The sequence below is a fragment of the Cervus canadensis genome, chromosome 24, assembly GCF_019320065.1.
Source record: "Cervus canadensis isolate Bull #8, Minnesota chromosome 24, ASM1932006v1, whole genome shotgun sequence".
In the NCBI taxonomy this organism is placed as follows: Eukaryota; Metazoa; Chordata; class Mammalia; order Artiodactyla; family Cervidae; genus Cervus; species Cervus canadensis.
In genome coordinates, this window is record NC_057409.1 from 4,314,632 (window position 1) to 4,332,870 (window position 18,239).

At 37.5% G+C, this 18,239-nt stretch overlaps 1 protein-coding gene across 32 annotated transcripts in view; it reads right to left on the bottom strand.

Moving 5' to 3' along the window:
* EIF4G3 (eukaryotic translation initiation factor 4 gamma 3) overlaps nt 1–18,239 on the bottom strand; it is a 343,267-nt gene that overhangs the window by 150,070 nt on the left and 174,958 nt on the right. For 12 of the 32 annotated variants that reach the window (XM_043444850.1, XM_043444845.1, XM_043444842.1 and 9 more), the window contains 2 exons: nt 15,409–15,504; nt 13,888–14,001 (listed from right to left, as the gene is read on the bottom strand). In XM_043444850.1, coding sequence (XP_043300785.1) covers nt 13,888–14,001; nt 15,409–15,438 — 144 coding nt within the window. In that variant the 5' untranslated portion in view covers nt 15,439–15,504. Of the gene's footprint in view, nt 1–10,434; nt 10,468–13,887; nt 14,002–15,408; nt 15,505–18,239 lie in introns of all 32 variants that reach the window. The other 20 variants (XM_043444851.1, XM_043444852.1, XM_043444849.1 and 17 more) reach the window with 3 other exon arrangements.

Sequence of the window (18,239 nt, forward strand, 5' to 3'; positions counted from 1 at the left end):
CCCACGATATGATTCAGCATTAGTTATTTAAGCTAAGACCTACTTTTCATCTTGAGTGGAGATAAGCATTAACAGTAGGAGTGCCATTTGGTTACTTTCAAGTTTTCGAAAGTCCTAAGAAACACCTGAACTTGTCAACTTTTACCAGACTTGCCAGTAACAATGACAGAAACTTGCTCTTTTCCATTAACTAGGTAAGAGGCCACCTACAGGTTGAAAAGGGGAAATACAGCAGTAGTCTAAAAAGGCTGTCCAGCTCCAAAGCCTCCCCGGCTGTCTTAGGATTCCAGGTGTGAGCGCTGCCACTGGTCCCAATAAAGGCAAGTTGGACCTTGTGGCCCTCTCAGGTTTTATCATGTCCTACTCTTGAGTACCAAGCTACCCACAGGTGTTAGGAAGTGACTTTTCATCTTGTGTTGAATTGGAAGACCTGGGGTCCAGTGCCCAAGGCTCGACCCCATTCAGCCCTCATACCCCAGGGCAAAGAAAACCCTAAAAAGAACAAGGCACAGAAAAGCAACAGACAGGGACGCAGAGCAGGAGAGTGAAGCGAACGGGGAAAACCAGAGGGCAGCTGGTGAAGATGAGAAGGAAATCCGAGAGGCAAGGGTGATAATACAGGAGGAGCCTGGGCTGGGTTACAGAGACAATAGTCTTCAAATTATCTCTACTGACACAGTTTTGGTGACAGACACAAGAGTTTCTGTCAGTTGCAACCAGGAACACTGGACTAGTAAACTTTCCATGCTAGACTTCACTTCTCTTAATTACACAGCAGACAGAATCTATTTTTCATCAACATATGTGAACTTGAGTGTTTCCTGGAACGCAGTATACATATCAGGAGCCACAAAGCTCTTACAAGACTCAAGGAGAGCAGGGTCATTCATTTGGCTCAATTTATCGAGCACTCCTAGATGTCAGGCACACTGGATACGATTAATTCTGTAAGATTCCCTTTCATGAACTCTAGAGGGCAGCCAAGACGAGCAGAGGATTAAACGGACACACGTGATGATCCACGGTGGTTATTATCAACTAATTTTGTCAAAGTACTTATTGCCTTTGAAGACACATGGTGTTAAGGGGAGGTGAGGGGGCTAGAGAGAAAAAGGAAACTATTCCATTAACTTATGCAGAACAAGAAAAATAGATATGGGTTCAGTTTTCCCATAACCACTTTTCTCAACACTATCTTCTAACTGTTCTGCTGGAATTTTTAACCATCCTGTCTAGAATAATTGAGATTACATTTTACTCAAGCAGATTTCTGAACAGGATAAGACTGTTTGCTTTAGCTGTTTTGAAAAAGAAACAAACAAATGTTTCTAATGATACTCTTAATAACATATACCTGGAGCCAGTAAAACACTAAATTTGTGGTTACGTGGACATACAATATATTTTTTTAAAATAAACTAAGACTTCAGCTTTGAAACTAAAAAATGTATTAAACGTGCACACTAAATAACAACAATAAAGATTCATATAACACTTTCAGTTACCAGGTACCACTCTCAACACTACATATATATTAAGTTAATCCTCACTACAAATCTCTAAGGCAGATACTATTATTAACACCAGTATTAGATAGATATATGAGGAAATTGAGGGGGATGGGGAGATTAGTAACATCATTAAGGTCTCCCATGTATAATTTAAACATATTCAGATTCTGAGCCTGTACTTGTAACTGTTACACACTCTACCTCTCATGAAACAGAATATCCTTTGTAATTTCAAACATGTGATATGTCAGTCAGAAGAATTCTTTTCAAAAGCTGAAGGCATGTGCCAGGACATGTATCAAACTACACTAATGGGTAGCACATCAATCATAATTGATTACTGGTAAGAAAAACACCCCATCAATCACTTCATGAAAACTCATGTATATCACTCAGGAAAACAAATTTATTCTTCCTACAAGACTCTTAATTCTCTATTTCCTTCAGAGTTACTGAAAATTGTTCATACATTTTTTTTTATCCCTGGTACATTTAACAGGCCTACACTTACTCAACTTTACTGCACTAAGATTTTCACTATGACAGGCTATTTGGAACTTGTTTCTTCCTTTAAAAAAAAAAACACGACATCTCTCGGTCTGTCTGTCTGTCTGTCTCTCTCTCTCTCTCTCTCACACACACACACACACACACACACACACACACACACACACACACAGGTGGTTATCTCCAGGACTAGAAAAGGTATAATGGCTGGACAAGCAAAGAAATAAAAAGACATGGATTCTCTTCCCTCCTAACTATTGAACTGTAAATACAGCATCAGATTTAATGGTGGGCAGGCATGGCAGCAAACCATAGGTTACTGAAAAGTGTGGATGTGAACAGGCTTTCCCAAACTGCTTGCAATGCTTCTGAATACTTTTTCTTCTCCACTGAGTGCTGAAGAATCATTAAAAGAAGCAACACGTCCTGTTTTTGGAAGCACAGTACGGGCCATTTAATCTAACCATATACCTAAAGTTTGGATCTTTAAATGACATGCCTTTGGGGTTATCAGACTTTAGCAACTCAACACAGTTCCACTGTGTTGTTAAATGGGAGTTCTGACACCACAAAAGTTCTTCCTTCTACTGGCTCCAAAGTTTCTGTGACACCTATCCTCTGGTCTGACATCTACCCTCCCAAAACTCACACTGAAGTCAAATCCTTCCTCTCTGTAAGTGACAACCTGCCATCGCTGGCAACATCACTATTTTATGTTCCAGGCCAATCACCATTCTGCACTCCTTGCCCTTCCAACTAAGATTTTTAAATTCCCTAAACTTTTTCTCCCACTGCTCAAAGTTCTCAAAGTAGAGAGCCAAATATAAATATCCAGGTCTGCCCAGAATGTGCCAGGCCCTCACTCAATAAATATCTGCTGCAGAATAAAGGAACAATATCTCTCTTTTATTCTGGCCAATTATGCTTCCATTAAGGAACAAGGATCACAGCAGCTCCTTTGTCAAAACATTTTACTACCAATTAGTACTGAGTTAAAATCATCTTAAACTCTTTAGTCTTCTTTATACATAACCTGGCAATAAGTCATGCTCTTCACTTCTCTGTGTACTCTTATAGTTGTGATTTGAATCTCATATAGGAATTGACTGTTTAATTCCTTTGAAAATTTATCTGGCTAATTTCAACCTGTCATTTCAGATTATATAGAATCTTCTGTATTTGAAATACGTCATGCAATGTCAAAACTACATCACCATCAGCCAATTCGGCAGGCAAGGCATTAATCCAAGTCACTGATAAAAATGCTGAAATGACATAGGCAAGGAGAGAAGGACCTTGTACAACATAAGTATCATCTCCGAGCTCAATTTCAATCCATTTAGTCTTCTGTCTTTCACTAGTATGGCCCACTAGTATGCCAGGAAAATGGCAGAGGAAGAGGACAGCCCCATTTGAGGTGATACTTTGGGTAGCTCCAAAGGGCTGCTGGTGCTAAGTCACTTCAGTCGTGTCCAACTATGTGCGACTCCACAGACGTCAGCCCACAAGGCTCCCCCATCCCTGGGATTCTCCAAGCAGGAACACTGGAGTGGGTTGCCATTTCCTTCTCCAATAGCTCCAAAGGGCTAGAATACATTTAAAACAGAGGCTGAATTTATAGGGGACTCAAGATTGCTGACATTCACAGAAACACTCTAGAAGCAGAAAGGAAAATGTTACCTCTTGGAAAATCTTTCTAAAGACACAGTATTTATACCTTTACCATAGTTTCCTGGCCAACAACATTGGTCACATTGCTTTTTGAAGATGATGTCCATTTCTCTTTTTTGGGTGTGTGTGTGTGTTGGGGGCGGGGTGTGTGTGTGCTGTAGAGCTTGCAGGATTTTAGTTCCTTGACCAAGGACTGAATCCAGGCCCCCGCAATGAAACCAACCACTGGACCTCCAGGGAATTCCCAAGGTGCTGTCAATTAGAATATAACACTTCTTATGAATTTGTTCTCTAACATCATCAAAAGACAAATACATCTCTTAAAAAAAACCCCAAAAACTATATAACAATCAGAAATTGAAAAACACCTATTCATTTTCAGCAACTATAAAAAACTTATTCAGTCACATTAGTTCTTCCTAGGTCTAAAACCACTGAGTACTTATTAATTTGCAAAGCAATAAAAACATATCAAAACTATGCTTCTGAAATCCCTAGTTTTTTGCATATGTGTTGATAGTTCAACCTACTGGAGGGATAAATAGTAAGATTCTCAATTAAGAATTTGTTAGGTTAATATCTTTTAAAAAAAAATAGCACGCAAGGAAAAATAATAGTGTTACGGTTTTCTGAGCTAGAAAAAGACAAGTGGTAAAGAGTCCACATAATGGGATATCCCTCAAGTACGAATCAGATGTTCTGCTGACTTACAACAATTTATAATGAAGGTTATTCATTTAAAATTCTTTGTGTTTTCCTGCACATAGCCTATATTATCAGATAATTTAGATTTCACTAAGAATTAGGAGATTAGACCTAAGGAATTAAGCCCTATAGCTGAGCTGTTCAATAGGCAGCCACTAATCATACTTGGTTACTTAAATTAAAATTTAATTAAAAATGCAGTTCTTCAGCCACAATGCATAATTCAAGCACTCAACCGCTACACATGACTAGCACCTGCCATAGTGAACAGCACAGACACAGAAGACGCGCCTCACCACAGAGAGCTCTGTTAGACAGAGCTCCCTCAGAGGGTTATGTCAGATGGAGGAAAGAAGTCCCTAAGGATTCTGTCAGGAACAAGCAAGTGTTCTGTCAGATCACAATGCACAGCCTGGAAAACAGAAGCATCCTTGTAGAACACTTCACTCACAGGTAAAAATAGCTCGGTGAAAGGCAAAGGTATCTCACTGCTACAGGAACCTGACACTTATCACGGGCCTAGTATGTGTCAGGCACTGTGCCAGGCAGGTACTTTTAATTATCACAATACCCTTAGGAAATACATGCTCTTATTGTAATACTTCAGTATTACTTCATGCGTGAGCACAGTTTACCCATTTCACAGATCAAGCTGAGGTCAAAGGTTAGTTTACAGTAAAGGTTAGACTGAATCCCAGTTATGGCAACTCCCAACCTATATTTTTGTCACTGCCTCTGCTGCCATCCTATAACTCCTTGTGAGTTAGGTACCAGATAAAACTGCCCATCATTGGCCTACATTAAGCTCTGAAAAATATAAGAGTTCTGGTAATAAGACTGCAGAGATGCTTAGTCAGATTTCCTATCCATTAAACTCTGATATGCCAGGTCTGGTCCTAGAGGCAAATTCAACACCTTCATTTATTTTATTTTCCAAATCTAAGAAACTGCCTAGAGCAATACAAGTATTTCTGTACTAGGGACCAGGACGTCAAATTTAACATCACAACTTTGAGTACAGAAACCTTTAGAGGTCATAATGGAGAGGATGGAATACAAGCTAGCTGTTTCTTCCTTTTTTAAAAATCTTTTTGCAAAAAGAACCAAATTACAATTGGAAAACATGCATAGTTTCAATGCCTGCTACCAGGTAACAATTCCTTGATGCCAAACACTGTTAAGTTTTATGAAGCTTATTATTTATTAATGCTAAATCCAATTTCTTTGAACATTATGTGAACTAAAATCATTTATCAACATACTGCAAAATGTTTTTGCATGAACAAAATGCAAAGACTATTCAGCCATGGTATAAAACCAACACTTGATATTTCTTGTGAAATTCAAAGGTAAAATAAGAACAGGAACATCAGTAACTTTAAACCACAACTACACAATCTTCAAAGACCAGATCTACATTATACCAAGTCACTTGTTTTAGTTCTGGGTGTACGTTCTGTTCTTTCAGTTTCTAGGTACCTCAGGATTTTCAAACATTGGAATAAACATAGTTGACATATTTCTAAAGCCAAGAGTGTTTTGCATATAAAATAAGTTAGGACTACTTCTTTTACTATTATTCTAAGGTAAAGCTCTCTTCAGGTTATAATGTGCAAAAAGAATAAGAACATCATTACTAAGCCAAAGACTCCCTGCAAAAGCCAAAAATGAACTGTACCAGGAAGATGATGTGGCTGGCACAGCCTTACTCAGAACACGGGATCCCTGACTTAAGACTCAAACAGAGCCCTGGCTGGGCTCTTAAGATCACAGAAAGATCTGTTAAATGAAAGCAGTGCCAAGAAACAGACACATCCTACCCAGTGTCCTGGTTCTCTGAACTAAAACTGTCTACCACCCAAAATGCTGTGGTTCCATTTCAATTCTGATAACTCCATCTCACAAAGAAGAAAAAAAAATACACAGGTTCCAGATTACTCAACTGGATGACAGTGTTTTCATAAGGAATTACCTTCAAATAACTCATCTAAATAACTATTCTTTTTTTCTTTGCAACGTTTTGCCAACTAAAAATTGGCACTTGCCATCTGCCTCCATAAGGATTAAATCACAGACTGCTGCAGCCACTGACCTTCAACACGCCCTGAAAGGAGTTCAGGGTGGAGATCAAGAATGAGGCCCTCTGTGCTCTGGGAAAAACTGGCAGAACAGGCCTTAGGAAGATAGTTTCAGAAGAGCAACTTACATCTCCTCACAACTAGAAAAGCACTAAAATTATTTGTGGTGACGTCTGCTCCTCGTGACTAGCAGTAACCTTCATGAGACTAGCAACAACCTTCTCCAAAAAAACGTGTGCTTGATTGAATGTCCTCCCCCTTCACCAAAAATCACTATACACTGATCCTCCCTGCTGCCTCTTTGCAGCAGTTTCTCAGAGCTACCTGCGATGCTGTCTCCAGGACTATACTACTGATTTTGCTGCAAGTAAAAATTAACTCACAATTCTCACCTTGCTCATCTTTCTAGTGCACAGTTTATGGAAACAATTGTTACTAAACATCTATGAGAAGTTATATATGTACTACAGGACTTTAGAAACATCAAAACATCATCCAGCATCAAATTATTTTGTAAAAAAAAACATGAGATCAAAACACTGACAGGACACATGATGGGAAAGGCAGCCACTGGTGAATGACGTAATAGAGGAGAAGCGAGCCGTCTATTCACTAATCCTAACTAGTCAAAACGGACTCTGACCCTTGATTCAATTCTTTCTGGCCAAAGCAAACAGCCATAGATGGGAAGAACAAAAAAAAAAGATGGGGCCCTTCATTCAACTTTGAGTCTTAATCACAACAAACCAAAAATATCCCAGGACATAAATCTTTTCTGTAAAAAAATGTCTTTTCTGTATGCCAGTCAACATTTGTTTTCAACAGTACTGCTTTCATTATGCAAGCCTCTCTATGTCTTGCTTCATATCATGAGCATCTCCTTCTTCATGAAACTCTCAGGGTTTAGGTCTGAGGAGATGTCTTAAATAAAGACTTCAGCCAGTCATTCTTAAATGAGAAAGAGTACCACTTCCACAGAGGCTATCTGGAAACGTATGGAGGTGTTTGTTTCATTTTGTTTCTTAAACTGTCACTGCAGGAATTCCACTGGCATGCATTAACCCAAAGGTTGCTAAAGGAACTGCAATATAGAGAGCAGTTTCTCATAACTGCTTACTCCATCCAAAATGCCAATACTAATTCCATAGGAAAACAAGCCAAACTGGCCTCTCCATCCATGAATACAAGATGCAAACTCTTCCTAACAAGGTCCTCGAAGGCATCCCACAACACTGGTTCAAGCTACCTGATGCTCAGCAGTCCCACTCCAACCGCTCTCTCCCCTCCCCCACTTCTCCAAAGTAGCTACTGCAGTAGCCTGAGCCAACGCTGTGTACTTCCTTACTTAATTCTGTGAGGCACAAGGGAAAAAAATGTAATTTGTGTTTAAAAAAGGAAGAATATCAGAGTAAAAGCAGCTAGCTACCTGAAGTTTTCGGATCCAAAAGCAATGCTCTGGGTTTATGCTGTATCTCAATAACCCATCTTCAAGAACCAGTGTGGGTTTCTTGCTAATGGATAAATAATAAATATACACACATATATAGTTCTACCTTTTAACGGCTAAAATATGCTGGAATTTCACAACCATCATCCTACAGATAAATAAAGGACGAATCTGACAATGCATTTTCTGAGATACATTACACATGAAAAATGATTTCAGGATAGAAATTCACCTTTTCTTGGAAAGATTTCTTCAAAGTTTTGCTTGGTTGTTAAAATTTTAGAAAAAGATAAAATGCATCACAAGCCTTTAGACTCAGAAGAAAGTTTTTAAAAACTAGATCTTCCCAAAGCTGACAATATATAAAGGCTTAAACATCCCTATTTGAGGACCATTGCAACTGAACTCAAGTAATAGAAACACTTAGCCTTGTACCAAGGAGCTCAGAAACTTTTTTGCTGAGTCACTAGTTTGTTTTTTTTTTTTTTTAGTTGGAGGCTAATTACTTCACAACATTTCAGTGGGTTTTGTCATACATTGATATGAATCAGCCATAGATTTACACGTATTCCCCATCCCGATCCCCCCTCCCACCTCCCTCTCCACCCGACTCCTCTGGGTCTTCCCAGTGCACCAGGCCCGAGCACTTGTCTCATGCATCCCACCTGGGCTGGTGATCTGTTTCACCATAGATAATATATATGCTGTTCTTTTGAAACATCCCACCCTCACCTTCTCCCACAGAGTCACTAGTTTTTTTACTCTGCTTCTTCAACAGAAATCTTTCAGCTTTCTCTCTGTCAGTAATCTCTGGCATTATCCCTGATTAAAATGTAAACCTTGACTCTAAGACTCTAGAGTAGATTTGCTATTTTGAAAAAAATGTATAATCAATCTTTTTAACATAAGAGGTTATCTTTTTTCATTATTAGTAATCTTATCCACCAGATTCGTAGTACATGCCAAACACTCCACTAATCATGTTATTTGTATTATCTCACATATCTTCTCATTAGTCCAAAGAGGGTACTGATACCATCCCCACTTTGCAGATGAGACTGAGAGCAGTAAGCAGTAAGCAGTCTACCCAAGACCACCGAGCTATAAACGCAGGTCCAGCCGACATCGAATTCCAAGCTCTTAAAGCACTGCAACAACGCGATCTCTATCAAGCAAAAACTATCCAGAGTTTTATTTCTTTATGAAATCCAAAGAACTGCCATCCATTTCATACAACCACCTCTGAGTTCTCCTGCAAAATATCTTTTTTAACACCTCAGAATTTGTTTGGTTTTTACATCATTTAGATTGGAAAACCGTATTTTGAGAGTAGAGCCTTTTATTAAATCACTGCTAGACAATTAAAGGTTTCAATTAAGCAACATCCAATATGATACCATAGGTAGACACTGGTAATATATCTCTCATTTTATCAAACCATACTAAGTTGCATGACAATATTAAAAATAGCTAACACTTACTGGCTGCTTATTTTATGTGAGATGACTTACATATATTATCTCTAATGTAAAGGGTATTTATCCCCACTTTACACACAGGGAAACTGAGGCTAAGAAAAAGAACTGCTTAACTCAGTTTGTTACACAGTAGAGCTGGTAGTATAAAGCCAGATCTGTCAGATTCAGAATTTAGAAGATCCTAGGCTCTTTCTACCATAGAATGAGAAAATGTTTCAGAATACTTGAGAGAAAAACACTGCAACTCTTTTTCTTTCTCTCAAACCACTCCCTCTAGTATATTCCTACTAAATAAACTAGTGTCTGCACACACATTTTTGAAACTTTAATTTACATAAGAACTTCATTTAAAAGAATAGGCTAAAAATATTAAAATTAAATAAGGTATCAATTTTCTATATATGCTAAAAATAAAGATAACTATGCAGCAAATGAATGTATATTATTGTTAATCCATTTATTAGGTCTATGTTAGTAACTGAGATTAAGTGGTTTTAGAAATACTAATACTATTATATACACATCAATACAAGTTACATCAGAAAGTTAGTTAACAGAAAACTCTTAGAATGTTGCCTATTCCATTCAGTTAAATTTAAACTTACTGCAGATATCCACAAAATCTGTAAGAGCTTAAGAAACTCTTTATTTTTATTTTTTTTTAATTTTTTTTTTAAGAAACTTTATTTTTAAACTGTGTTGTAAAAAGAAGAAAATGGGTCTGCTAATAACAAAACGCTGTGAAATCAGTGAAGAATAAGGAGAACTGTATTAAATGAGACCAAAACTACTCTTTTTTGGGGGTGGGGCCCTGCCACAAGGTATGTAGGGTCTTAGTCCTCCGGTCGGGGATGGAGCCTGTATCCTCTGCATGGGAATTGCAGAGGCTCAGCCAACGGGCCACCAGGGAAGTCCTAAAGCTACTCTTGAAGAGCAGCTGAGTGGGTCCATGGAATGGCAGCATTCTAAGAGTCAGAAACTACCAACGCCCCCACCTGTTAGTCCAGGGTAATAGTGAAGGGCCAAGGGTACAGTACCTGATGATGGGCAGGTCGAGGCCCCGCTGCAAACTGAGGAAAGGAGGGAGAACAAACACAAAAGGAGAGGCACAGAGAGTCAGAAACGCCACAACGAAACCAAAATTCCACACAGTATGCCGAAAGAAATAAAACCCACAGGAAGGAAAAAACACAAACAGTCAACGCTTTGCTGCAGGACAGTGACAGACAGGTACTGAGAAGATTCAACAGGCTAACACCTCGATCAGAAATAGTTTGCCATTCATCAGCTGGGAGAGAAACAGCTGAGCTGTTATGCACGTAAGAGTGCTTCTCTGATAGGAATTTTTTTAAACCCCAAAATAAAACAAAAGAAAGTTTGAAACACTAAGTGGTTATATTAAGACAAACATATGAAAAGCCAACTATGCTTATGCTACTGATAATACTGGACGGAATGAGAAATGCTTTCCCATTACAAGAAATAGCCAGGAGGTAATTATAATGTCCAGCAGAAAATAAAGAATCTAATAGGACAGATTTCAAATTTACTTGTTAAACAGGGTATCTCACATATGACATGGAAATTACACTATCTTCGTTTCTTGGAGTTAAAGATTAAAATTTATCACATATATTATAAATATATAAACATATAAATAAATATATATTTATAATATATAAGGAAATATATAAATAATTATATATATTTAAATTCGATGGAACTAGTAAAATTTAATACCAGGCATATCAAAGCAGAGGTAAAGAACACCATCCTTTAACACAACTAGTTAAAGTGGTACTCTTATAAGCTCAAGAAGAAAAAAAAGAGTAAAAGAAGTCAAATCTCTCAATTACTATGTAGACACAACAGCACAAGACTGCATACTTGTACCTACTGCTATCTGATATTGAGAACAAAAACAAAAGAAAACGTAACTTCTTAGGTAAACCACAGAGCATTTGAAAGAGGATAAAACATATTCCGACTCTTACTTTCCCTAACTTAGAATGGAAGAAAAAGCTTTTTCACCCATAAAATTTTAAATACAAAGTCTCTAGGATCAAATAATTCATCAGAGCAAAATCAGACTTTCGATGTGATTTTACTAAAAAGAAAAGAGAAAATATTCAGGCATGTAGAGTCACCTACTGGCTACCTACAAGTTAACTACTGAAATGTTAACCACTCAATTTAACAGTTAAAAGAAAATATTTAGTAAGCCATTTTCAATGCAAACCACACAAGGGTTTTATTTAAAACATTTAAGGAGCTAAAATATGTATCTTCTTTCAGTTGTTTAATTTCCTATAGAGCCTTCCTTCCGTTAGCGCGTTACTACAGGTGAAGAAGACTGAAGATGAACTAAGAAACAAGTCCCTGTACTCAGAATTTAACTTACCAGAATTATTTCCTCAGCTGTCACTACTGAATATAAAAAGTTTTCAAGAAATTGCAGTAGGTCACGTGCCACAGTATCAGGAATTTACCTTAGAAGCTAAAATGTTCCTTACGGCTCAAGTAATGAAAACTGTTTCAACACATTTTGAAATTATTCAGGATAAGTTAACGAGTTCTCCATGACTTATAGGATCAGGGCATGTTAGCCAGCCATTATACTTGCTAAAAACCAATGTAAAGTAGTTTTTCAGAATGATGATAATGGCAGCCAGATTTCTTGCACAACATTTTCTCTTCAAAGAAACTGAAGTCTTATATTTTCAATTTTCCAACTATGAAAAGAAAACAGATCATACCTCTAACTACGGACATCAAGTTTCAAGAATAGGTACTATTACCCACGTGGTATTCACATAGGGAGTGGGAGTGTGATATTTCTTCATGACACTTTTGAAGGAAATGGGAGAGAAGGGCCATGTTAAAAAATTAACCTTAGTACAGAAGTACCTGTCTTATCACTGTTCCACAGAAAGGCCCCATTTTTAAGGCTCTACAATAAAAATTGAAACTTTATATATTTGGACTATTCCAGTCAAAAGGGAACTTCCTATGAGCAAGAGGAGTACCTTATAAAATTACACAAATATTAAAAAAATAAAAGTTAGTGGGAAAGTACCCTAGTCTATTTTGCACTAGTCACCATTGGCTATTGAGTTTTTCATTTGTAACAACAATAGTCTTAATCCTACGGGTAACTGTAAGCAACAGAACAAACTGTAATTGCTGCTGGCTTATATTAAAAATAAAAACTTTTGTTTCTTTTTTCTAGGAGGGGTTTTTAAGATGGTAAGGACTGTAGATACTAAGGAAAGCAGCCTTCTGTGAACTCAGATCCAATGTTAACGCCACCCACGCTCCCACCCACCCACCCATCCCTCTTCTGTGCACAGCTGGTAACTGAGCATGACCAGTATTTATGATGCACCTTTGGCACTTAGCGCCACAGAATATAAAAATAACCGGTGGTTACAGGTTACTGCAAAAGCCAACTGCCCCCCCCCCCATTAAGCATTCAATGATTTCACTATTTTGGAGGCTATTAAACAATAAATTACAGTTTAAACAGTTCCAATACAACCAGAAAATGGAACAGAGAGGTAGTTTTTCAATTTTTTTTTTTAAACAAAACTGTCAACAATATACAAGTGTCAAGCAGAAATACAGGCACAAAGATCACCTCAAGGAGGGAGGGGGGCCACTTGAAGCCAGTTGGATTGCAAAGGCAGCTGTCCAGGGAAGAACAGAAAAGCCTAAACTGTGCAATTGCCAATGGCCCATTAATGCAGAAATAGAATGGAGTAAGCTTTAGCTGCTCTACAAAGCCATGGGAAGAGTCCCTTCCTGAGTGCAACAGCTTACCTCTCCTCACCAGTTGGGGTAGCTGTGAGATGGATGAGACTGGACTATGGCAACTTGGGATGTGAGAAGAAAATGCAGTTCTGCCAAATTCCAAACCCAACTTCACCCTCCCAGCACCAACACAAACGAAATAAAGAAAACTGGACCCAAAACAACAAGCAAGAGTAGTGCAGGGTCTGCTAGTCTTGCACTTGTTTTGGGGTATGTAATGGAATGTTATGTGTGTGTTTTTTAGTAATGGGGGTGGTAATGGTCACTAGCAGAGCAGATGGCAAAAACTGCATAGAGGATAGTATCTGAAGATAGTTTATGACCACAGAAAAATGGCTGACAACTATAGACAGTTTTCCCTTTGATAACCAATTATAAAATGAAAGAGGGAAAAAGAAGCCTTTTAAAAAGAAATTTATCTCTTAAAATCAAATTCATCTCAAAGGGATATCCCTCTAAACCCCAAATTACTCCTGTCTAATTCCCAATAGAGAAGACCCACCCAATTTGTTATTCTTTTCCCCATAATGCCTGGCAAAAACTGCAATGCCAGGTTAGACTTTCAGAGAGGATGCAATCAATCCATTTGTGTTCATCAGCCAATAAATGGATGTGGTCAAAAATAATGAGTGCCAGAGGCACCACTGCCTGCAAGAAGTACAGTTTGTTATATTGCTTACAATGCAGTATTTTATCCAGCCTCTTCCAGCCAAGGACCTGTAAACGGGAGTCTGTTCCAAAACCTTCCTCCTCTTCCAGTTGTCTGTGCAATGTATTGGCACTGTTCTGCTGGGCTGTCAAAAAAACTGGTTTAGAGATGCAGCTCTTCAGTCAGGTTTTGCGCCAGTTCTAACCATGTAAATTCTTTGCTTTCCCAATAATTATACAAGGCGTAGAGGGGTTAAAAGGGCCATAGAATTCTTTGCAATAACAGCTTACCATAATGTTCCACGTTTAGTGATTAGAACTGGTGCCTATCTAAAGTAATCTGGCGAGAGAGATCTCAAGGCCCAGTCCAAGTGGTCAAGTGTCCACATTCCCAAACCACTCTCAGAACAAAACTTGCATCAGACATCTTGTTGACCATTGCAGCAAAAAAGTAAACAAACGAACAAAAAAAACCAGACAAGCAAACAAGCAACTAGGACCAAAGTCCCACCTCTTTAGAATGGTTCCTCCACCCCCGGGGGAGAACCAGGATCTAAGAAAAGGGATTGAAGAAGAGGGCAACAGGGAAAGGAAGGTGGGAAGAGGACAAGAGAGAGATTACATCTCGGAGAAGTCCATGACCTTACAGTTCTCTGAGGAATTCTGTCCTCAACTTCAATGTTCCTAAATTCATGCATAAAATCAAATGAATAGAAGCTAATGCAATGAAATATTCCTAGACTACAGGCAAAAAAGCAAAGGTGGAGAACCAAAAGAAGATCCCTGTACTCTGAGAAAAACACAGAGCGGAGACAGAAGTAGGGGCGTGAGAGACAATGAGATGTTACAGAAGCACCTTCTAGCAAACACTAATCATGCAGGGCAGGAAACACCATTCTAAGGAATGGACTGCTGAAGCCACTGTACACTTTTGTGAGACAGAAGGATGAACCTTGAGTAAATTCTCTGTCTTTAGCATACTTATTGCAAACCATGTAAAAGATGAGCAAAGAGGATGACAGCGTTTATACTTCTATGACAATTTATTTACCATCTGAAGAAATAAATACACCATTGGTGTAAGTCATGCAAATGCCCACACAGTCAAATAGAGCTGATCTAGTAATTAATACTGATTCAAAAGTTGTACTTCCCTAGGCACTGGAATCTCAGAGTCCAATTAATGAAACGTAATTTATTTTCAAAATCATGCTTTACACATCTCCTGAATTTTGAACAGTACAAACAAAACCTTAAGAGCTGAAATGAAGTGAACTTGAACGCAACCAGAACTTGAATGACACAAAAAAGTAAAAGGAAAAAAAAAAGGGAAAAGGCTCCATTTGTTCTTTTCTTAATAAATTTAAATAATTCCCATAGGAAAGGTCTGAAAATGCAATGCTATCCAGTAGTAACAGTAATAATAATTTTAAAAACTGTCTTTGTAATAAATTTCTAAAATCAATTAAAAATATGAACCAAAAGAACCTAAGCTACAACAAACACAAATTTAGGTGGAGAACATTTTCTAAAACAACCTTCTGCTTACTTACCGGAGAACGGGTTTGAGGTTGTGAATTCATTGTCTGAGAAGCTTGAGGATAGACCAACGTGGTTGGACCTGCATTCTGTCCAGAGGGATAAGGGGTCTGCCAAAGAATGACAAGAACAGTATCATACTGTGAGTAAATATGGCCCGGGTAACTCAATTTCAAAGAGTTTAAGAGTTCAGTAAAGTGTTCATTAATGTGGTTTACAGCTCTGTTTTTAAAGACCTATCTTTATCACAATATCCAGCAATTCAGAATCAGTGCAACCTTTTTAGAAGTTATCTTAAATCTCTGATGAGAAGCAATTTCATCACACAATTCAGAAGGGTTAGCAATTTAAAACTGATGAATAATTTATTTGAGACTGCTTGACCACAGTTAACTGACACCTCAGAAAGTGAACCTGCAGATAAGGTGGGGAACACTGTACTTCATTTTCAATATATAGTTAGTGGTATATTGAAGTGTAAACTTCTGGCTGTCCAGGTAATAAATACAGTGCTGAGATGCACCACTTATGAAAACACAGAGAAATGTTATCTCTTTCTACTCAAAAAGTTAGGTGAGGACTCTCCCCTCTCATAGCTAGTATACTACAGGAAAAAAAGAACAACCAAGATTTTTTTCACTGAAGATGCTGAAAATGTGCATGCTGGCCATATTTCATCTTATTCAAACTTTTGACTAATAGTTTCCACACCAGAGCCAGTTGTCAACACTGCAAAGCAAAATAAGTAAGTGAATTAACATTCACGCTCAAGTTCTTTCATTGTATAATACTACCCTACTGTCCACACAAAGCTGGTGCTCTATAAATATTGAGACTCTATCATTGCTCTCAAAACGGGTATTAATAAAACAAATAACTTATTTTCCTTCAGCTTGGAATTACTCTTTCAAACAGACAAAAAATAATCAAGTACTCCTCATATCTAAATACTATGTATGTCACCAGCAGACGCACACTCTGCACACAGGCAGCTCTACCTGAATGCAGAGCAGGACACGTGACGACTGCCACACGAGGGTGCACGCTGCTGTGCCGTGGGCGGCACCTTAAGAGGTGCGCTGACCCCGAAATTCTGCCGCCAGTTTACTTGGCTTTCTCACAGAAAGTCTTTCCATTCTTTGTGACTGTTTTAGAAATTCCATAGGAATGACGTGACTTGTACCGGCTGCTGAGGCAGGGGGTATAACTATGAGAGATGCCTCTGCACTTTTCTTCTGCATTTAATGACATGACTAACCAAGTTCATTGATTAAATTATTCTGGAACAACTTGTTTAACATACTATTTAACATACTATTTCATACTTTGTTCAAAAATATTGCAGAAGCTTGAATGGGAACAGTCTTTGCGCACGATTTATAACATCAAATGCAAAGGAGACAAGGGATGGTCATGTTGATAGTCATCACAGATTTTACTTATACTTTTCTGTTTCAAATACCTTCAAAGTTATCACAAAGATTTACTTCTCCAAGGATATGTACATGAATACTTTGTATTTAAATGGCAATCCAGATCATTGTAGAAGTTTACAAGAGGTACAGACATAGTCTCATTTGCATCACTATTTTCAAGTTTCAACGAAAGCTCCTAAGTTAATCATTTTTATTAACTGGACATATTAAGAAAAACTAGGAAATGGTGGTAACTGACAATCTGTTAAGGAAATGCCAGTGAAGGAAGACAAGCCAATCAAAACACACTTTGTATTGCATATATAACCTTTAAGAATAATAACTAAAAAACAGTGACTGGGACAATTAAATATAGAAATTTGAGAATGAATTCCATATAACACAGAACACACTAACATCATCTTAGGTCCAGATGCTGACAGTTTTCAAAATAAGGGTATGTGAAAAAAATTAGTAAGAAGTTTCACTTTTCAAAATATAAAAGAAGGAAATTAAGCAATTATAGAATTTAGATAGCTCTTAATATGCTTCACACACAATTCAAAGCACTTCGCACACTACATGGAGATGAAAGGTTAGTATTCCTGCTTTAAAACACTCACTTCCCCTTAAATAAATAATACCATAAAGACGAAATTCATACTGTGCATGTGTGCATACACACACAAATCTAATTTAAAAATTAAGTAGCCATGGCCTTTCAAACATTTATCAGATGATACTTACCCAATTTAAAATAAGCTTGTACATTTATTCCACAATTCCACCTCAAAAAAACTTACCCTAAAGATAAATTCATAATGACAAAGAATAAAGAAGAACTGCATAGTCCATTTACAAAAGAGATGTTAAAAGTACACTATATTCAAAGAGAGAATGTAGTGTAAATTTTGAGGAAAGAAAAAAATCAGAAAAATCTATATAAACTATCATGGAAAGATATCTATAATATTAGTGACATAAGCAAATCACAGAATTAGTCAGAATAAAAACCCTATTTGTACAGTATTTTCCAATATATACAAATAGGATACTTAAAAAGATGTCTTGGGAAGATACATAGCACACTTAAAATTGCTATTTCACAGAAAGGTAACTGAAAGGGGGATATAGGACACAAATTGTAGGTTTTATTTTATATACTGTGTATTAAAAGCACAGCTGATTTTACTGTGCTTCACATTATTTCTTCACAGATATTGTGATTTTTACAAATTAAAGGTTTGTAGGAACCCAACATTAAGCATGTCAATCTTTTTTTTATTTCAAGTATAGCTGACTTACAACGTTGTATTAGTTTTCAGGTGATTCAGTTATATATATCTAGATGTAATTATTTTTCAGATTCCTTTTTATTACAGGTTATTACAAGATACTGAATGTGGCTCCCTGCACCACACAAACATGAT